At 47.8% G+C, this 22,253-nt stretch overlaps 1 protein-coding gene and 1 pseudogene across 1 annotated transcript in view; one reads left to right on the plus strand and one right to left on the minus strand.

Annotated features, from left to right (window-relative positions):
- Window positions 1-7,854, plus strand: part of CNTNAP2 (contactin associated protein-like 2) — a 1,206,610-nt gene extending 1,198,756 nt beyond the window's left edge. The window contains exons 23-24 of the mRNA XM_006887275.1: window positions 5,227-5,307; window positions 7,655-7,854. Of these exons, the coding sequence (XP_006887337.1) occupies window positions 5,227-5,307; window positions 7,655-7,854 (281 nt within the window). The remainder of the gene's footprint in view (window positions 1-5,226; window positions 5,308-7,654) is intronic.
- Window positions 7,855-20,781: 12,927 nt separating this feature from the next.
- LOC102850841 lies at window positions 20,782-21,990 on the minus strand (annotated as a pseudogene).
- Window positions 21,991-22,253: the final 263 nt, after the last annotated feature.

The following is a 22,253-nucleotide window of genomic DNA, read 5'->3' on the forward strand; positions in this document are numbered from 1 at the left end:
AGCGGCGCTCTCCACAGTTTTCAGTGGTAAGTCTTCCACTGTGGATTGGCATGCCTCTCTTCCAATGCCCCCACATGAGCAGACTTAAACTGCCAGCCTTTTGGTCAGCTGCTGGGCCCCTGATCACCTGGACCCAGGAACTCCTCCTCCTGCACAAGGCTGAGTGTAAGCCTTGGTGAACCCCCAAGTCAGTTGCTGACACTCATCTCTGCCACATGGGAGTCTGATATTCTGGACACCTGTCCTTCCTTAGGAAATGTGGGGGACATGGTGGGCATAGTAAGAGATAAAGGACATGTAACTGACCACTGCCCTGCCTGTGACTACCTGGTGGCCTGGAGGATCCCTCCTCTCTGAGCAAGTGGCCAGTGTGCCCTCATTTGAAGCCAAACAGGGTCAGCACCTTCGTGGACAAGCATTTGCACATCACTCATGAAATATCAGTCAAAGGCCAATGCCTAAAGCAATTTTCCCCCCACCACATAGCTCAGATCTGGGGAAGCAGAATAAAGTGAAATGGAACAGAGAAGCTGGGAGGAACAAGGACTTATTATTACAGTGTCTTATTATTACAGTGTCTGGCCTGGAACCTGCAAATTAATGTTGCCATTTCAATTAAGCCACAATTAATAGCAGCAGGTTTTTTGTTTTGGTTTTGTTGGTTTTTTGTTTTTTTTAATAGCAGCAGTTTTGTTCAAGTGCCTCAAATTATCACTTCAGATGCTGAAGCTTAAGTGGTTTCCATGGAGACACTGCCTCTAGGAGCTGTCAGGTCCCGTCCGGTGTCCGGTGCCTTTTTCACGCTGATACATGGCAACCTCAAGCACTCGGTACCTTTCATATCTCTGGGTTTTATGCTAGATGATCTTGGTTTATTTTCATATGCATTTAAATTTGTGTCTTACTTTTAATTGGTTTCTGAGGCTAAAGACTAATTTTACATATTTTAAAACTTAAATGCATATCACAATCACTTTCATTTATCTTCTGTGATTACTAAAAACAATTACAAAAACTCCAAGCTTTAATCCATCTCTTTTTCATCTGCTCAAAGGGGCAAACAAGAAATTTGACACCAAAGAATTCAGATTCCATTTTTCATGGCAGGGTTAGATTTACAGAAATGGTGCTGAACGCAGTGAGTCCCCTGATGTCACCAGGACCATGCTGCCTCTGGGCATTCTTGTTAGTCACTGCCTCAGTGGCCCTGCATTGTTATTGACCAAAGTCCTTGGTTTGCTTTGGGGTTCAGACTTTCTGTTGTTTAAAAGCCTCTTTCCCCTTCTGTTCTTCAAGTATGTTGACATCATACACTTGATCGCCTTAGGGCTTCTGTCTTCTTTTCACGTCCTACGTGAGGGTGAGGGGGCGCAGAGCTGAGCACTGGTTCTTTTCGGTGGTGTGGAGTGCTGAACCCAAGGTGACACTGTGGCTTCTTCCAACCCCAATTGCAGCCTGTGGACGCAGCATGGCCCATAAGGCAATTCTCACCTTCCACCCAGGAGACCCAGGGTCAGTTCCTGGCCAGTGCACCTCACACTCAGTCACCACCCCTCTGTCAGGTTTCAACGGAGCTCCCTGACTAAGACGGGTGAGGAAGAAAGGCCTGTCCTTCCCAGTGTTCAGCAGCCCCTCCATTTGGGTGAGACAGCCTTGAGTCAGGTGTCAGAGATGAGCCTGCATTGCAGAAGCATGTCTGTGAGCACTGAGCGAGCGCACAGGGGTGTCCTGACCCACCCGGGCTCCTTGTGTTTGGAGGGAGGACCGACTCTGCACTTTCTGTGTTTGGTGGGAGGACTGGCTCTGTCCTTTCTTGTTTGATGGGAGGACCAGCTCCGTCCTTTCTGTGTTGTGGAGAGTGGCCCGGTCTCCACCCTTCCTGAGATGGTCCAGCGCACTGCTCTGATGCTGCTAGCACACGCGTAGATGTTTCCTACTGAGTGAAGGTGCCTTCTCCCTCACCTGAGGAGGCCAGATAAGTGCAGTCAGAGCCTGTAGCTAGCATCCGCCTCCCCAGCCAGAAACCACTGAGAAACCAGGGGAGTCGCCTGGCCAGCTGCCTCAGCCCAGGCAATGCTGCTGACGGTGAGACGGCGCCATGAAGGCTGTGCTGAGTCACCACAGAGCGGGCAGTGGAAGGCAGCCTGGGAGACATTCTGAGCGATTCGGGAGTGGCTTCTGGAGCCGCCACCTGGGCTCAAATCCTGGTTTTACCACCTAGTGGTCGCATGACCTCAGTTTTGGCTTGTCTACCATGGCAAAATGTCCCACCTCACAAGGTCGACGCAGCATTAGACGAGCGATTCCTGACAAGGTCTGCAGCCAAGTCAGAACCGACCCGCAGCTGACCCTCCAGCAGGTTTTCAGAGGCAGTAAATCACACAGGAGGAAATCTCCCATCCTTCTCTCTTGGACCACCTGGGAAATTCAAACCACATGCCTTTGTGATTGCAGCATAGCTGCTTCTTTGTTGTTGTTGTTGTGGTGGTTGTTGTTGTTGTTAGGCATCATTGAATTGAGTGTGACTCGTGCTAACGGTTTTCCTGTACCACTTCTCATACAAATCTCTATTTCACACTATTTATAGTGGTGCTCTATGACAGATGGAAGGTCTTCCAGGTAACTGCCACAGATAACCAGTGTGAAGCTCTAGTGGCGAGATCGGAAGCAGGATGTGCTGCTAACCCAATGTAGGTCCTGTCTGGGGATTTGAATCCACTAGTGGCTAAAAGGGAGTAATGTGGACAGTCTTATCCTATGCAACTGATAGCCTCAGAAAACCACTTCTGATTCAAAGACAGTGAGTTGAGTTTGAGAAATATTTAGTACTCCACTACGAGTAATCACCTGGAGTTCGCCACAGCCGACCACCTGATGGACCACAGCTGATACCATCCCCGTCTTAGTCACCTAGGGCTGCTATAGCAGAAACTCCGCAAGTGGGGCTTTAAAGGGCAGCCTCACAGTTCTGAAGGCTGGATGCTTAGGTCAGGTTCAAGGCCATGTTTAGTTCTTCGGAGGTCATATTGGTGTGACTTGGTTTCTTGTTCTACAGATTATCCTCACATGCAATGTGGCCAATTCTTACTTTTATATAACCAATAAGTAAGTGGAGATTTTGTTGTTGTTATTGTTAGATGTCATCAAGTTGCCTACAACTCATAGTGACCCTGAGAGCAACACATCTGGGCCTTTTCCTGTCCTGCACCATCCTCACCACCTCCGACATGTTTGAGCCCATTGTTAGTCACTGTATCGGTCCACCTCGTGGAGGGCCTCTCTTTCACTGTGTCGGTCCACCTCGTGGAGGGCCTCTCTTTCACTGTGTCGGTCCACCTCGTGGAGGGCCTCTCTTTCTCTCTGGCCCACCTTTCCCAACATGATGTCTTTATCCCAATTACTGGCCCCTTCTGACAACATGCTCAAAATGTGTGAGGAAAAGTTTCATCATCTTTGCCTCAGGAGCACCTCTGGTTACTCTTCCTCCAAGATAGATTTGTCTGTTCTTTTGTCAGATGTGGGCTAGTCAGTGTTCTTCTCCAGCAACTCAAAGGCATCAGTTCTTCTGTTTCTCATCTCCTTGTTCATCATCCAATTTCAGATGCACTGTTGTAGAATGGGACTGTCCTTGGGGTTGGGGAGAGACTGAGTAAGATGGGTTCAATAATGTATACTGCACTGAAACAGAGGAGGGAGAGAACCATCTAAAAGAGAGATATAACTGGGTATTTCTGTCATCACAGGAGACTAGAGCGAGGGCTGCATGGTGGAGGGGACCTGGGGGAGGGTTTGTAAAACAATGAAAGAATCTTTTCTTTTACTTTTCCATAATTTTTGGACTCATGTACTTATAACTTGTTAGTCAAATTTGTGTCTTCTAGGTTGCAACACCCCCATGATACATCTTGAAGGATATGTACATGTACAGCCAAGCACAATCAATAAGAGTGCATCTGAATTCCAAAATCAATCTCCATAATAGTCTATGTGTTTCCCACTGCCAAAGGGGCCCTTTAGAGTAGTGAGAGAAGATCTTCTCCCTGAAACCCACAGCGTCCCTTTTCAGCAGGAAGTAGCTAAGAGAATACGCCATCCCCTTTTCCTTATGACTCAGGGTGAAGTCTCTCTCAGGGACGAGTGATAGGGAATGGCAAAGGATACACTGACAAAGAAGATTAATCAGAACTGGCTTTGACAAGCACTGTGGCATTTGGACAAGAACAAACTGGGAGGAGGGTAGAGAGAATAGTGCAACAATGAATGAGTGGAAGCCCAAAATCTCTGTAAATGTTTATGAAAATTAATAAAATATAATTATAGAAAAAAAAAAGAATCATGGCTGGAATCAGATCTTTCCAGACAGAAATTTTTAGGCAGTTGATAGTCTCAGCTTTTATGAACTATTACTCCCTCATGCATTCCTGAAATTTACAGTATTCTATTGGAAGCCTTTGGAAGCAGGAGTGGCATTCACTTCCTAAACAACATGCCTCTGGAAACTGTATGAACTTTGAAAAATGACAATAGTTATAGAAAGGCTTCAGGTCTTTAACAAGAGTTGCTATGGGTTGTGCTTGACTTAATGGCAATCAACAACAACAACATTGGAAGCATATCAAATATTAATTTAGAAAGATTTTTCTAAAACAAATGGTGTGAACTATGAGAAGCTCACCTACAAATGAAGGCTGCTTCGGCGAGCCTGCAGGTTCAGCTCCAGACCACCTCAAACAACAAACAGTAAAGTGAGTGACAGGAATCTTTGTTTCCCAGGGCACAGAAAATTATGGTTGCCCTCTGCCGTAGTCTGCTGGGCATGCAATAGCATCATTATAGCCACCGCTTTAAAGTTTTTTCTGTTTTGTTTTTTTTAATTGTAGTAACCACCGATTATGAGTGGGAAGGTGGGAGAGATTGCTGCAAACACAGAAAAGGTGCTGTTCCCGACACACACTGTTTAGTCAGGGATGGGGTCAGGGATTCAGGAAGCTAAAAGATCTGTTCTTCTCCGAAGGCCGAGTGGTGTGTGGACCTGGTGCAAGGGCACGGGAGCAGAAGCGGGGCCCTTATGGTCCAATGGTAGACAAGGAAGGGATCTATCAGCAACGGAGGCTCTGCTGGGAAGGTGGTGGCAAGAAGGACTGCGTCACGTGCAGAAATGACAGAGCACCTGGGGCTGCTGGTAAACGTGACAGTGACCTGGCCTTTTGGTTTTTCTCTCAACAGCCAGTGCTGATTTCCCATACAACCCAGGACAGGGCCAGGCTATCCGGAATGGTGTCAACAGAAACTCTGCAATCATTGGAGGTAGGTGGTAAGTGTAGCATGACGTGCAGCTAGCAGCAGTGAAAATAGCTGCGGCCATGGCTGCCACATTCACGTACAACAGAATGAGTGGTCGGCTGGTCCTGCCTGAGTGCCTTCCAGCATAGGGCCCCAGCTTCCAGCACTATCCGACAGTGTCCTGTTGTGATCCATAAAGTTTTCATTGGCTGGAGTTTCGGACATAATTGCCAACCTTTCTCCCTAGTCTAAGTCTGCTGAAATCTGGCCCCATCAGTGAGCCTGCTGCTACTGGAAATGCCAGTCGCATAGTTTGCAGCATCACAGCTCCACACAGCCAGCCACAGGATGACTGACAGACCAGTGTGGGCCCATGGCATAGCCATGCGGCTGTGAGAGGAGCCAAGATGTCTCCTTAACTTTACACTTCAAGTGAAATGAGGTTATAAAGTATGGATGTGACAAACGTCCTGCCTGGTGCTGACCAATGGCTGGAACGGGCCTGGACGTGCAACCAGCAGGACATTCTCCTGTCCCATATTGGGTCCTCTCACCTCCAGAATGTGCTTGTTAGTGCTATTGTGCCCATTCCACTCACACTGACCACATGTCCACTAAAGCCCCGCCTCATCCTGTTCCATCCTTGTGGTCTCTGCTGGGTCAGGCTGTTGTTATAGCCATTGCATCAGCTGCTGTCATAGAGGGTCTTCCTCTCTCAGCTGGCCCTGCATGACGTCTTTTCCAAGAACCAGCCCTCCAGACAACGTAAAGTAAATGAGACAAAGTCTCACCACCCTCCCTCCTAAGGAGCATGCTTGCTGCACTTTCTCTAAGACATGTTTGTTGCTTGCAGATCAGCTTGGTATTTCAGAGTTTTGGTTGAAAGTCTTTCAGGACAAATCTTAAAGAAGCCATTGATCTGGGGTATTTTAGCCAAGCATCTGAAGCATGACCCTTGTGTGGTCTGAACTGAAGACCCGGCTGTTTCTGTGAGGTTGGTCATTTGAGGTGGTTGGTGGAGACTCAGACCCCTCCCAATCCTGTGAGAGCTCAGAAACCGGTTCTGACTATGGCTCCTGGGGTGTTACCCCTCCCTAGCCTTATGGAGCGTCACCTTGTACACATGGTGCCATGTAGCCACCAGTCTACAGAGACTCTGCAGATTTGTGCGTAACTGTTTCTGCATGTCGCCTCTCTGGCTCCTCAGTTCAGGCAAGGAGGCTACCATCTATTACCATGTCCCTTCCCATGTGCTGTCCAGAAACTGCCTCCAGGTGAAAACCACTAGAATACATGGATTACTCACTCAGTGTGCTCCCCACTCCCCTCTTATGAATAGTGTCTGATATTTGAGGTACTTATGCCTAGAAGATAAGGGGCTCCTGGTGTTTCTTTCACACCTCCATGGCCAGAAGTCTTCTTTGGTAGTGATGCTGGTGCTGATGGTGATGGTGGTACTGGTAAAGGTGGTTGTGGCCATGGTCATGGTGATGGTGGTGGTGATGGTCATAGTCATCCCGGAGGGGGTACGAGGGGTGGTAGTGGTGGTCAGTGATGATAGTAGTACTGATGGTAATGGTGCTGGTAATGGCTGTGGTGGTCATGGCCATGCTGGTGGTGGCAGTGTGGGTCATGGTCATGCTGATATTGATGATTATGATGCTGGTATGGTGGTTCTGATAGTGGTGGTGCTGGTGATGGTAATGATATTGGTGGTGGTGGTGGTGGTGGTGGTGATGGTGATGCTGTTGCTGGTAGTAATGGTGGTCGTGATAATGATAGTTATGTTGATCGTGATGGTGATGACGGTGCTGATAATGGTGGTGGTGGTGACAATGATGGCATGTTGATGGTGGTGGTGGTGATGGTGATAATGATGGACCTGTTGATGGTGGTGGTGATAATGATGGCATGTTGATAGTGGGGATGGTGGTGGTGGTGGCGACGTTGGTGGTGATAATGATGGACCTGTTGATGGTGATGGTGATGATGGTGGTGGTGATAATGATAGCATGGTGGTGGTGGTGATAATGATGGACCTGGTGATGGTGATGGTGGCGATAATGATGGCATGGTGATGGTGGTGGTGGTGATGGCATGTTGATAGTGGGGATGTTGGTGGTGGTGGTGATAATGATGGACCTGTTGATGGTGATGATGGTGGTGGTGGTGATAATGATGGACCTGTTGATGGTGGTGGTGATGGTGGTAGTGATAATGATGGCATGTTGATGGTGGGGATGTTGGTGGTGGTGGTGATAATGATGGCATGGTGATGGTGGTAGGAGTTATAGTTTGGTGACATGGTGAAATAGAGGACACATGGGGATACATAAGACACATTTAACCTCTCGCCTTTCTCTCCCACCAGGTGTCATTGCAGTGGTGATCTTCACCATTCTCTGCACCTTGGTCTTCCTCATCCGGTACATGTTCCGTCACAAGGGCACCTACCACACCAATGAGGCCAAGGGGGCAGAGTCAGCAGAGAGCGCAGATGCTGCCATCATGAACAACGACCCCAACTTCACAGAGACCATTGATGAGAGCAAGAGGGAATGGCTTATCTGAGGCGCGCGTCTGTCTGCGGGCTGGGGGGACGGACGGACCTGCCTCACATTCTTGAGCACACCCAGAAAATAGCAGCACAAGCTGGGGAGGCAGCTACAGAGAGTTCTTAAGACTCATCACCACAAAAAGAAAAAAATACTTTTTAATGTTTCTTTATAGCTGAGTTTCCCCTTCAGTATCAAAGCAAAATAATACAAAAATGCTTTTAGAGTTTAAGCTATGGTTGAAATTTGTAGGTTCTGTCTTCTTTTGTGTGTGTTTAGAGGTATTCTGCAAACCTGTGGTAACAGGGCAAGTTTTCTACATTTTTAAGAGCCCTTAGAAAGGTGGATATTTTTCTTGGGAAAGCAGATAAACTTACATACGGCCCCTCCTTCCTCTCCTTTGCATACAGTCACCCCTACAGGCAGCTGTACTGACCAGTGCATGGTCACATGATGTTTTGTTTGGTGCCCTATCCATTTGAAAGAGGAAAGTTGGGCACCAAGACCCTGTTTGCCAGTATTCAGAGAGACTTCAGCCCACACTGCCCCTCTGAGAGCCCCATGGACCCAGCAGTCATGGGAAGTGGGTGTTTAGCAGATGTGAAGCACATAAATGGAGAGACGTGTGAAGCACTGTGGACAGTGGCTTCCTGCGGGGACCAAAGCGCTCTCATCACTGGATCCTACAGCAGAGTGATGCTCCACACACGCAGCCATAGGCCTGTTCCCCATCTGTGACTTGCAGTTACACCTTTGCTGTTACAGGATCCCCTGTCCTGCCTGCCACACTCCGGTCCCCACCTGGTGTGAGAGCACCTCCCTGGAGTCACAGCCACATGTGATGTGGTTTGCTGTGTCCTCTGTAGACGGGGTACCTCTAAGGGAGCGCACAATCAAGCTGTTATTTTGCTTTAAGTCTTGATTTTCAATCCCCTTGTGACAAAACCCTAGCAAGCAGTGCCCTCTCGATGGACACATCTCAATAAAGCCAACATATTATGCTGTTGCTGCTGCAATTGCTTTGGAATCCTGCGGGAAGATGGCCCTGGGTTCAGTCAGGAAGCACGGCCGTGAAGGAGGGTCCTCTGTGCAGACATGGAGCCCTGATAGTGGAGCGCATGACCTGTTATCAACCATGTGGTTGGTGGTTTGAATCCACAGGCTGTCCATGGGAGAAAGAAGGGCCGTGTTCTCCCTTCCAGAGGCACAGCCTCCACAGTGCAGAGGAGGGGCCCTGTGAGGAGGGGACCCACAGGAGGGGGCTCATTTCTACAGCAGACACTTCAGAGCTGCTGGTTCATCCCAAACCTGGGCTGTTGTTTTTCAGAGAACAGATCCATCTTGTCAAACAAATCCTACAGTTTAACCAGAAATCTCAACCTCTTACTCCAATGACTACTAGCCTGTTGGTTTTGCCTGAAAACAATAGCCTTTGTGACCACATGGGCACCACACTTCCTCATGGGCCATCCAAAGGACTATTTATTTCTTTTTAAAAAAGTTAACAAGTACACAAAGCCATTCCACTATGTCCCTTACATTTCTACTTTCTTATACTTAATAAGGACTTTTTAAAAAAGTCTAGATTCCAGCATTTTGAGGAAGCAAATGTAATCTTTTTTTGCTTTTCTTCCTAGAAAGAAATAAGATGAAATAGAAAAGGCATGGTTGCTGTTTCTTGGTGGCCTTTCTCAATGATGTGGCAACTGTTGGTTTCCTGGTTTGACTCATGGCACCTTCTTGGTCTGTCCCAAGGGTGACACTGGACCTGCAGTGCCCACAGGTTAGAGCAGAACAGAAGGGGAAGGAAGCTCAGGGGTGATCAAAAATACCTTTAAAGAAGTCTAGATCATTCTTCTATAAAATACAGTAAAAAGGACAATGTTTATGAGGACCAACTATCAAAATAAGACAATGGTTACAGAGGACATATTGCGAACAGGCCTCTTTGTCCCAAGAAAACCACCACTGGTAGGTCCTCTTATGTACTATATCAGGGAGTCTGGGGGCAGAGTGCTTTACATATTGCACTGTTTACCAAAGGTCAGTGGTTCAAATCTGTCAGCCTCTCCACGGGAGGAAACAACCCACCTCCTCCAGTGGGGTTGGCAGCGTCGGGTGCCGGGTGGCTGTGAGTCAGAAGGGACCCAAGGGAAGTGGGCATCATATGTATTGTCATGTGGGAAAACCACGCTTGAAGCATCATGTTTAGACTCTGTGTGTGTGTGTGTGTGTGTGTGTGTGTGTGTGTGTGTGTTTTTTCTTGGCCTTCCCCAGGTGTTACTCTTGCATTTAATGGACATGGGGCATACTGGAACGCGTTGTCCCTTCATTGCCTGTGACAGCTTTCAGCTCTCATGCCCAGCTCTTTCCTCTTGTTTCCAGAATGATTGCTTGAGAATCAGTCCATCAGGAACAGCCCCTGGTACGGAAATGCCACCAGCCCACCTCTTCTCTCTCTTCTCACCTCCTTTTGTTCCCAAAAGGTGCAAAGTGGAAACCCTAGAGGCCCCCTCCACCCCAGTCAGAGAGGCAGGGGCCTGCAGCGGTCACAGGGCAAGGGAACAGGGGTGGTCAAGAAGCGGTCAGACCAGTGAAGCCAAGTGCCGGCCTGAGAGGCTTCTTTTTGAGGCGCTGGGCATGACATTCCTGAGTGTGCCCAAGAAGGCCACATCCAGAACATTCTAAGTAAATCATTCATGTGGAGAAATGGGAGCTGCTGCATCCACTCCCCTCTCAATCCGTATCGCATGACGTAAGGGCCAAGCCCCTCCACCCATATCCCATGACGTAAGGGCCAAGCCCCTCCACCCGTTTGCTGCCTCACTCGGGCCCCACACCGTCTGCTTGTGCCACGTCCCAGTGCAGATCAGTGCGAATGAGCTTGAGGCAGGTGCTCTATATTGTAAGAACAAGCTAAGAAGCAAGGGACTGCTTCTGTTTCGGGAAAAGTTGACCATGGACTTAGGGCTATTTGTGTGGGGAAACCCCTTTTTTAGCAGCTAACCTTTGGGACTCCAGGAGCCGAAGGCCAAGAGTGAATGCAAAACCAGCTCCAAGTTCATGTCCCCAGAGCTGAGGAAGAGAAGGCTCCAGAAGGGTAGTACATGCAGGATACTACTCTGCTAACCAGGTGTCAGAGGTTCAAATCCACCAGCGGCCCTGTGCAGAAAAGAGGGTGGTCTCCCCTGGGGTGCACAGCCTCAGAACCGAGGGAGAGTCTCAACGGTGCCATGGCTCAGCTCGCTGGTACTGAGTTTTGAGTCGGAGGGTTGAAGAAGGGAACCTAGTGGTCAAGCACATGGTTAATGGTTCACACCCAGCTCCTCTCCTTGTGACGATGAGGCAGGCGCTTCAGGGAAGTGTACAGGCAGGGAGAGCCCACAGTGACAGCTGCTCTGAGGCAGGACCCGCGAGAGGGCTGCGGTGCGTGTGGGTTACAGCCTGGGGAACACCTCTGCAGGCTGGGGGAAGTGCTGGTGGCCTATACTAAGGGTTTGCACTGTCAACCCAAAGGCAGGCAATTCAAATCTACTAGCTGCTCTGGGAGAGAGAAGGGCAGTCTCTTCTGGTGTGATTTACTTTCTCTGAAAACCTGCTGGAGAGTCAGCTGTGGGTCGGTTCTGAGGGAGGTTTTTCTGAGAGTCCTTACTCCTTGGAGAGGGATATCATGCTTGGAAAGGTGGAGGGATGCCACGGGAGAGGAAGACCTTCAACCAGGTGGATTGACGCTGTAGCAATGGGCTTGAGTCTATCAGAGATTTTGAGGATGGTGCAGGCTAGAACACGGTGAGGATCTGTTGTTCACAGGGCCACTATAAATTACACTCGACAGCACCTAGCAGCAGTAACTAGGAATGCCATTCCTCTGTGGTTTCCTCACACTATTCAGAGGATCCTCTCCCGCTCCCCTGCTCCTGCCCTGCCCTGCCCTGCGGCCTCCCATGCTCCCCTCCCCCGACCAGGCCATTCTTCCCCTGGGGAGCTATCACTGCCCTTGTATATCCCAGGCCCCCTTGAACCTGCAATGTCTAGAGGTTTTTCCTTTTCTTCATCTTATCAAGAATTTTTCAAAAAGAAAGACACTAGTAAAATCCAGTTCCAATTCACCAGCCAAAACAAGATCCTAAATTAGTAATCCCACAACACTAACTGGTCCTTTGTGTAACTGGCGAACATGACAGAGTGGAACTGCCTCACAGATTCCCTAGGTTGGCGCCCCTGGGTAGGTTCAAACCAACAAACTTTTAGTTAGCAGTCAAACACTTAACTACTGCTCCACCAGGCTCCTTGAAATGGCTGACAGACCAACTTAACAGCTCGTCTCGCTGGGCTGCATTTTGCAGTGGGGGAGGGGGCCCCTAAATCAGCCTGCAGGTCCTAACCCACCCCTTGACATGTTACTGAGCCTGTCCTGTGGGTGCCCCACCATAAGGCATTGGCTCACCTCTTTCCTAATGCATGTGGCCAGGCAACCTCTGCCCTCACAGGTCCCATCAGAAGGAGAGGCCAGGCAGAGCCTGCGGAGACATCTAGTTAGACAGGTAGACCGTCACCCAGCAGCCGCTGCACAAGGCCAGGGTCAGAACGACCACATGTCGCCCCATACCCTCTGGGGCATGATCTGAGCAAGTGAGCTCCACCCACATGCCCACACATGGTGAGCCCATCTTGGCTACAGCCACGGAGAAGCAGCAGCCTCTGGCCAGCCTTGTGGATTCGAAGGTTGATACCTAGCCCAGCAATATTCAGTCCTCCTGTCTTGAGTGGCCTGTAACACTTGTCAGCTGACTGGGAAGCTGCCGGAGGTGCCAGGGTTACGGGTGGCTTGGACTACCATGCACACAGAGCAGATGTCCAAGGACAGCCTTGCCCAGGCCGAGTATGCGTCCTCTCCAGGTCCTCACTGTCCCTGTTCTGGGTCCTGGGATGTGGAGGAAGACTGCAGGTCCTGTCACGGTAGCCTCAGTTATATCCTCCGGCTGTTCTGAGAGAGCATGGGCATCGCCGAGGCTGCAGACCTGATAAGCCAAGCTTCGCGTTCTCCACTGAGCTTCCCTTCCTGTGAAATTACACCATCAGAAACGTCAGCATGTAAACGGAAATTAGAGAGGATGATGTATGTGTGTATGCCTACTATTCTCTGTGAATGTCTTTCATTTAACTAAAACTATATCAGAAGCCAGGTTGATAAATAAAAAATTCATAAATAGTTTTAATTATCCTAAAAGCGATTCTGTGTTTTGTACCACTTGGCACCCTAGTACCAACACCCAACTCTTCTCCAAGTGCAGTGGGCAGGAACAGAGATGGGGAGAAGGTTCCCCCTCAAAGCTGGGCTCATGGTCGGGTGCACAGGTGCGGCCAGAGCTGGGAGAACACCTCAGAGCCCAGGCCCATGGCCAGGTGGATGGGTAGAGGCGGAGCTGTAGGGAGACATTTACCCCTCAAAGCTCAGTCCCATACTCCCCGTGAAGGGGAGGCAGATAGTTGGAGATGATTACTCCTCACAAAGCTCAGGCCACATGGCTGGTGTATGGGTGGGGGTTGAGCTTGGGGGGATGGGGACAGTTGGAGATAGTCACCCCTCAAAGCCTTGAGCCCATGGTCGGATGAACAGGGTTCCATAGGGTCCTCAGTGGTTGATTTTCCAAAAACCGACCTCCAGATGCCCTAAAGCAGGCCTTTTGCAGACACATCCATTGTTCACCTCCTGGCATCCCTTCTGTCCAGTTCTTCCTTAAACAGCATATTGGAAGCCGCATCACATGTTGGGTGAGGGAGGGAGGAACCCGGGCTGCCGGATGAATGAAGCCAGGCCAGGGCTATACCCAGCAAGCCTGTTGGGTGTTGGGCTGGGTCAGAATCCAGCTCCTGGCTCCTCCATCAGCCTCAGCCAAGCACTCAGAGGTCAAGTGTGAGCACCAGCTGCAAGCCAGGCTTGATCAGCAAGTCCACAGCCACCTGTAGACAGCACCACAATCAGTCCCACAGCCACGTGCAGACAGCCCCATGGTCAGTCCCCACAGCCACGTGCAGACAGCCCCACAGTCGGTCCCACAGCCACATGCAGACAGCCCCACAGTCGGTCCCACAGCCACATGCAGACAGCCCCACAGTCGGTCCCACAGCCACGTGCAGACAGCCCTGCAGTCACTCCCCACAGGCACGTGCAGACAGCCTCACACCTCTGTGCAGAGTTCTTGATCCAAACCTGGTGCTGCTGGAACACATGCCACATGTGGGGACTTTAACAAACATATTCTCTCCCAGCTTAAGGGGCTAGAGTCCAGTTCCAGGGCTCAAGGAGGTCTCTCTCCCTGAGAACCCTTGGCTCTTTGGCACCTGTGGGGTCTCTGCTTCAGCCCTCCCTATGTCCAGAAGTGTCCTGCCTCCAGGGCCTGGGGCAAAAGGACTTTGTCAAAAATGCGGGATTCCAGGATTCGCTCGGTGATCAGCTCCCTGGCTGGCTTGCTCGGGGGCAGCAGCCCAGTGGTCACAGGCACACTGGTCAGAGCCCCAGCCCGCAAAAGCACAGGCCTGGCTTCAGCACCTGCTGACACCATGAGGACCGCAGTGACCGAGCTCTGGCTCTGAGCAGAGGACACTGCCTCTGATACCAGCACTGTGGTTGTGGTTTAAGTTGAAGGATGCTCATTTCTCTTTGTAAGAGAAATATTCATTTATGGGACAATTGAGGGGGCAGCACATGGTGACCCCATCTAATAAATGACCCGCTGACCTGCACTGGGATCATGCAGAGTCTGACCTAGGGAGACAGCAGAGGGGCCTCACCTACAAAACACAGACACGAGGATGAGTCGGAACCCCAAGTGTCAGAGCACATGCCCTCTGCCCATCTCAGAATCTCACATTGCATGCCCCAAGACTGACCCCAGAAAGTGGAGGGACTGCTTGGCCAGCGTCTGAGCAAGGAGGGCCTCAGCCAGGAGTGTCCCCTGTGAAACTCTTCCTGGAGCCTAGTGGAGGGTCCCTGCACTGTCCTCGCCCTCAAACCTTTCCCAGACCCTGCAAAGGCCCATAAGCTGGATGAGGGGACGCAGAGCATCTAGCCTGATTCTTGGCTGTGGCTAAGACTGGCTTAGCAGAACTCCAGTCCCAGGAGTCCCCGAAGGACTATCCGCAGAGACCCAGGCTCCTGACCAAAGTGACAGCTACCTCTCTAGGGAGCCAGCTGCTCTCTGAGGGGTTCATGATCTCTGGGAGGGGCTGCAGTTCTCTGAGGGGGGATTCATGTTCTTTAAGGGAGCCTCAGCTTCTCTGAGGGGGTCCCGGTTCTCTGAGGGAGTTCTTGCTCTCTGGGAGGGGCTGCATTTCTCTGAGAAAGATTTGGGTTCTGTGAGCGAGTTCATGTTATCTGAGAGGGGTTAATGTTGTCTGGGAGGAGCTCAGATTATCTGAGAAGGACTCAGGATCTGTGAGGAGTTTGTGTTCTCTGACAGGGGGTTCATGTCCTCTAGGAGGGGTTCATATTCTCTGGGAGGGCTCAGGTTCTCTGAGGGGTTCAGTTCTCTGAGAACAGCTCAGGTTCTCTGAGGGGATTCCTGTTCTTTGAGAGGGGTTCCTGTTCTCTGAGGGGGTTCATGTTCTTCGTAAGGTGGGTCGGGTTCTCTGAGTGGGGAGATTCATGTTCTTTGAGAGGGATTCTCTTGAAGGTGGATCAGCTCTGGGAGGGTTTCAGATTCTCTGAAAGGGGGTTCATGTTCTGGGAAAGAATCCTTTAGTGCTTTATACACAGAAACGAGGTCGATTGAAGTGGATGGCACTTTGGGAACATTCAGGCATGAGATATATATATATATGCAGTTTGTGCTGTTCCAGTGATAATCTTCAGAAGACTCTTGCTTGCATGTGATATCAATGATATTGTTTGTTAATTTCCACACTCTGTTGGATCACCTTTCTTTGGAATGGGAACAAATATAGATCTCTTCCAGTCAATTGGCCAAGTGGTTGTTCAGATTTCTTGCCACAACTTGGTGAGAACACCTAGGGCAGCACCTGTTAGTGGAAATATGTCAATTGGTGTGCCATCAATTCCTGGGGCCTTATTTTTTGCCAATTCCTTCAAAGCAGCTTGAACTTTTTCCTTCATCACCATAGGCTCTTGCTCATATGTTGTTTCATGAAATTCTTCTGTGTCAGACAATTCCTTTTCCATACAGTGACCTTGTGTACTTTTTCCACCTTCTTTTAACACTTCCTGGATCATCTGATATTCTGCCCAAAGCATCCTTAAGTATTGCAACTAGAGCTTTGAATTTGCTCTTCAGTTCCTTGAGCTTAAGAAATGCTGAGCGAGTTTGGCCCTTTTGATTTTCTAACTCCAGCTCCTTGCACATTTCATTGTAATATTTTACTTTGTCTTCCCATGCTGCCTTTTGAAATATTCTGTTCAGCCCCTTAATATCTTGAATTCTTCCCTCTGCCTTGGCTTCTCGGCACTCTAGTACAATATTCAGAGTCTCTTCTGACTTCTGTGTTGGTCTTTTCTTCCTCTTCTGTCTTTGTAATAACCTTTTGCTCTCTTCCTGGATGATTCTTTTGATATTCTCCATTAATTGATATGGTCTTCATTCATCGATGTCCAAGACCTCAAACCTATTCCTGAGATGGTTTTGACATTCAGGGGGGATAGACTCAAGGTCATATTTAGTCCCATGGATTTGATTTCATTTTCCTTAACTTCAGCTTGAACTTGCATATGGTGGTCTGTTCCACAATCAGCACCTGGCCTAGTTTGCATAGCTGATATAGAGCTTCTCCAGCAGTTCTTTCCACAGATGTAATCAATCCGACTCCTGTGTATATATCTGGTGAAATCCATTGATTTAGAAGTGGTCATGGTAGTGGAATATTGTAGCTAATGTTAGATGGATCTTGGCTGAAAGCCTGGAGTGCCAGAGGAATGTCTATTTGTGTTTCATTAATTATGCAAAGGCGCTTGACTGTGTGGATCATAACAAACTGTGGCTGACTCTGAGAAGAATGGGAATCCCAGAACACTTAACCATGCTAATTCAAAACCTGTACTTGGAACAGGAGGCAGTCATCAGAACAGAGCAAGGAAACACTGCATGGTTCAAAATTGGGAAGGGTGTACGCCAGGGATGTGTTCAGTCTTCATATCTTTTCAACGTGTATGCAGAACAGATTATCCAAGAGGCTAGGCTCTATGAGGAAAAGTGTGGCATCGGATTGGAGGAAGATTCATCAACAATGTGCAGTATGCAGATGTGCTTGCTGAAACTGAGGAGGACCTGAAGCTCTTGCTGCAGAAGGTCAAGGACTGCAGCCTTCAATATGGATTGAGGCTCAATATCAAGAAGACAAAGATTCTCACTACTGGGCTAATTGGCAATATCAGGATGGATGGTGAAGATATTGAGATTGTTCACAGCTTTAGTTTGTTTGGTTCCATGGTCAACACTCTTCGGCACTAGCAGCTAAGAAATTAAAAAAGGTATTGCGATCAGAAAGTCTGCTATTAGGGACCTCTCCAAAGTACTGAAGATCAATGGTATCTCTCTGGACACTAAGGTGTGCTTGATACAGTCCATGGTCTTTGGAAACATTTGTTATATATCAGAGAGTTGGACAATGACTTGGGATGATAGGAGAATTGATGCCTTTGAGCTGTGGTGTTGGAGAAGAGTATTGAGAGTACCATGGACTGCTAAGAAAACAAACTGTTTCCTCTTGGAGAGGGTTAAACCAGGATTCTCCCTGGAGGCAAAGATTCTGATGCTTCATCTGACATAATTTGGACGTGTTGCAAGGAGGGACCAGTCCTTGGAGAAGGACATCATCCTTGGGAGGGTGGAGGGACAGCGCAGGAGAGGAAGATCTTCTATGAGGTAGATTGATCAGTGACTGGGGCAATGGGAAAGAAGTGTGTCGGAGACAGATTGGCACAGGAGAGGGCAGGGTTTAGGGCTTTTATACATAGGATCACTATGAGTCACAGGCGACTCAATGGCACATAACAACAACAATAACTGTTGAATGGAAAAAGGCATTTGTCGTTCATTGGGGTCGAGGATTTGCTTATATTCCTATAGACCCAGAAACACTGTGGGTGCCACCCAGAAACGTGAAACCTGTAAATGAGCCAAAAGAGGCCATAGTTCGATGAGGATGGAGTTGTGGAATAGATGGGCTTGATGACACTGGAGAAGTGTCAAGCATGGGGACCATTAACAGACATTAAAAGGCTGAGACATATACACGGGACCAGATAAATAAATTAACATTGGAAGAGAAAATAGTATTACAAAAAAAATTATCTTCTGAACATTTGTTTTTGGCTATGCTTGCTGTATTGGGTCAGGTAGGAATGACAGATAATACCAGCTATTGGGCATATATCCCTAACCCTCCCTCAGCAGTTCACTGATTTGATGCTATTGTACCTATTTAGAATAATGTCAGTGGCTTCCAGGTCCCTATGATAACCGGGAACCCTTTAAACCTAATGAAGAAGAAATGACTATTTCTAATTACAGAGTAGGCACTGATATTTTCCCCATATGCATTTGACATGAATCCCATTGTTTAAAAATAGAAGCTCAGGCGTGAATGCATAAGGTTTTGGGTAATGATTTATCTCACTATTATATTTTCCATTAGTATGGTTTTCACGGAAACACCAGTAACATAACTTCAGGTTATCCTGATGTTCCTCTCTGTCATTTGCCTTCTTTATCTGTCATTGGAGAATGGATACATGGAAACAATGTGGAGGAGAGCAAGGACGAGTTTTTGTTAATACTTCCTCTATGGAAGTGTCATTGATGGGAGCCCTCTTGGTTTCGCTCGTCAGCATGGAATGGAGCTTCAACGATGGTATAAAGAAAGCAATGGGTCTATAACTACTAGTGGTAACAATACTATACCTTGGCATGGAAGAGGAATGGTGGAACGTGTCCACGTTTACAGCATTTTTCCTACCAAAAACATTTATGGAAAAAAAGGAACTGCATTGAGATATGTATCTGTTTGGATTGGAAATTATTCACAAAGCCATATTAACAATGTTGCTAGCCTTAAATTTAAAAGAAATTAAATCAATTCTATTCAAGCCTGTGTTTCATTACCTTATGTATTTTTGAAAGATCCAACTCGATGGGATTCTACAAATTTGACATTATGTTGTTCAAATTGTTCTTTATATACTTGTTTAAATTCTTCTATTATTTTATTCTCTAAATCAGAGAATTGACAAGGACTAGGAATGATAGAAGGAAAATTGATGCCTTTGAGCTGTGGTGTTGGAGAAGAGTGTTGAATATACCATGGACTGCTAAAATAACAAACAAGTTTCTCCTGGAGAGGGTTAAACCAGGCTGCTCCTTGGAGGCAAGGATTCTGAAGCTTCATCTGACATACTTTGGACATGTTGCAAGGAGGGACCAGTCCTTAGAGAGGGATGTCATACTTGGGAGGGTGGAGGGACACTGCAGAAGAGGAAGACCCTCGATGAGATGAAATGATTCAGTGACTGGGGTAATGAGAGTAGGTGTGTCAGAGACAATAAGATTGGCACAGGATAGAGAAGGGTTTAGGACTGTTGCTCATAGGGTTGCAGGCAACTTGACAGTGAATAACACAACCACCACCAATGGAAGTATTTACATATTGAGGTCCCAAACTGGATTACGGTTGCCAGCAAAATTAGGGTGAGAATGGTAATCATCCCCTGAAAGTATGATTTAATAACCCAGTTATTAAAAAGAGGGGAAAGAGTCATTGGAATTTTCATTACCGCAATTTTGGAAATTATCGCCATTACTGCCACAGCTGCTACAGCTGGTGTGCCTTGACATCTAAGTATTCAGATCATAGATTATGTGAAAACATGACATCAAGATTCTGAAAAGCTATGGTCTTCTCAAAGACAAATAGATTTGGAAATTAATACCAGATTAACAGATTTGGAACAATCAGTAGTATTGATGGGAGATTACATTACTAATTTACAAAGACAAATAAAATTAAAACATGATTGAAATACTATGCAGCTTTGCGTTGCTCCAGTAAAGTGGAATAATACGGAATGGAACTGGGATAACGCTAAGAACCATACTACGATCATGGTAAACTTACAGGTAGTATATTGAAATTACAAGCTCAGATGCATTCTACTTTTGATAAACAGTTGGATGCATTTAAGAACATGGATATTCTGCAAGCAATACGTGAAGGAATATCTATCTAATCTGAATCCTTTTGATCATGTAAAGATACTTGGAAGTATTTCTGCAATTTTATTTTGTTTAATTTGTCGTGTTTTTTCATTTATGTACGAAGGATGGCGAGAACAAAAACAAACAAGATGAATCAAAGAAGAAAAGAAGCCATATTTGCCCTGAAGACAAAATAATTTAAAGGGGGGGGGGGTGGATATGGGAAGCCAAATGCTAAACCAAATGCTTCAACAGGAACTGAAGGAGGCACAAAACAAGCCAGGATTATTCTTGTGACAGATCACAAGGAAAAAGGCAGAATTTCTCCTGAGCCAGATCACAGGAGGTAGGTACTCCCAGCAGCCCAGGTGGTGTCCTGCCCCTCCTAGCCTGCGCTTATAAATCTGTCCTTCCTGAGTTAAGCAAAAGAATGTTAGCAGAGAAAAACAGCTTCATTAGTAAAGAATTTTCTCTGTGATTTATCTCCTGGTAATTCTCAATAAAAGCTGGAGAGATTCTAAGCTCAGGACTGCAGTCTTTGAGCTGTTCACCCCCTGCCTTAATCTCTCTTCTCCCCCTCATTCTCAGTGTCCCTGCCTCTTCATTTGTTCCAGTCGACAACACTTTCCCTTAAATAGCTAGAAAAGCTAATGCATGCCTGTGCTGCAGGAGACAGAAGAGAATGTTTCTGGGTAAGCATTCTTACACAACTCTCTTTGGTGAAGAATGCTGGTGGGTTACACTGTCTCCTGACCACTGCACTGCTTCTTACTGCTCGGTGGAGGGGTGAGGACCCCAGAGGGAAGAGGAGAAATCCTGTTTTATTCAGACAACATAGCCTTCTTTGTTTGGGCTTTGTCCAGAAAACCTAAGCTGTTTATATGGGTCTGCATGTTGTGGGCATCTTCCCAGGAACCCCCCTGAAGTGCTTCAGTTTTGAACTTCCAGTCTCCGTATAACCACGACAAATGGAGTCATCCACTTGACACACTTCTCTATATCACACAAGTGGTACCCTGAAACGTTTTGCATTAGTTCAGATGATGGGAAATGACAATGCAGAAGCAGCAAGTACATCGTAAGAACATTCCTAGCAGCCAATATCCAGGACACAGAGACCTAAAAGCTCTGCAACTTGCATAAAGATTTGCGGGGGATACTGTGGCCGCAGCACTTTGTAGAGGTCACTTAGATAGGCAACTTGCATGTACACGTTCAGCCAGGATACTGCTGTCAGAGGACTAAAATGCCACTTTAGGGCCTTCATAATGGGTAATTCCACGTTAAGATTATCTCCCATATGAGCTCCATCTGTAACATAAGCAAACTGGTGCAACTTTGGAGGAGAGATTTCTTCAAACTTGGCAGCAATAAATAAAGACAAAATCCCGATAAGCTGTACAAGTGGTTTTACAACATTTTGCTGTGTTGCCATATATCGATCAAAGAAATCCTGTGCTAAGTAAAAGGTCTCCCTGTGAAGCTTCTACCCTTCACACGCCTCCTTTAACTACCCAGAAGAATCACTCCCATTCTCGGTCGCCCCCTCTCCACAAAGCTCTTGTCTCTCAAGTATGTCTTTAATTTGTTCACTGTGATTTTCCAGACCTCTCTATCTACCCAGTTCAGTACTGGCCTAGGCGAGGCTGGGGCAGGGAGAAATGCTGAGCTTCACAGGAGGACTTGAGTTCCCCAGCTCATCCTCCTCTTTCTCAGGTGTGGGAATCAGGGAGCAGGGGTTTTCACAAAAGGTATTACTGTTCCAAGGCTGACTGACACACTGTTTTCCCAAGGTCCTCTCAATTCCAGCAACTTCTTCCTCTGGATCCTGCAGGAAAATGTCACATTGGCCTTCCTTTTCCTGAAGCCAACAGAGAATTCCGCGCTGTCTGCCTCCTTCACGGTGCCCAGATCCTTTGCATCCCTGTCCTCCTCTCCCTCGGCATGGCACGGGCCTGGGGCTCCGATCCAAGGCCCTGTCTCGCAGGCGGACAGGAGGCAGGCGGCAGCTGCACTGGCAGGACCCGCGCCTCCCCTGCACGGTGCTGGATGCCAAGGCGGCTTCTCACTCACGCATGAGCCTGTCGTTGCTGACGTTGCTGTTGTAGGTGCCATCGAGCTGACTGGGACTCACACAACAGATGGACCCTCGTCCTGCTGTGCACCACCCCCACCATCACTGATGGGCTCCAGCTCATTGTTACCCTAA

This window comes from Elephantulus edwardii, unplaced genomic scaffold (genome assembly GCF_000299155.1).
Source record: "Elephantulus edwardii isolate Elephantulus edwardi_28Jun2011 unplaced genomic scaffold, EleEdw1.0 scaffold00055, whole genome shotgun sequence".
NCBI lineage: Eukaryota > Metazoa > Chordata > Mammalia > Macroscelidea > Macroscelididae > Elephantulus > Elephantulus edwardii.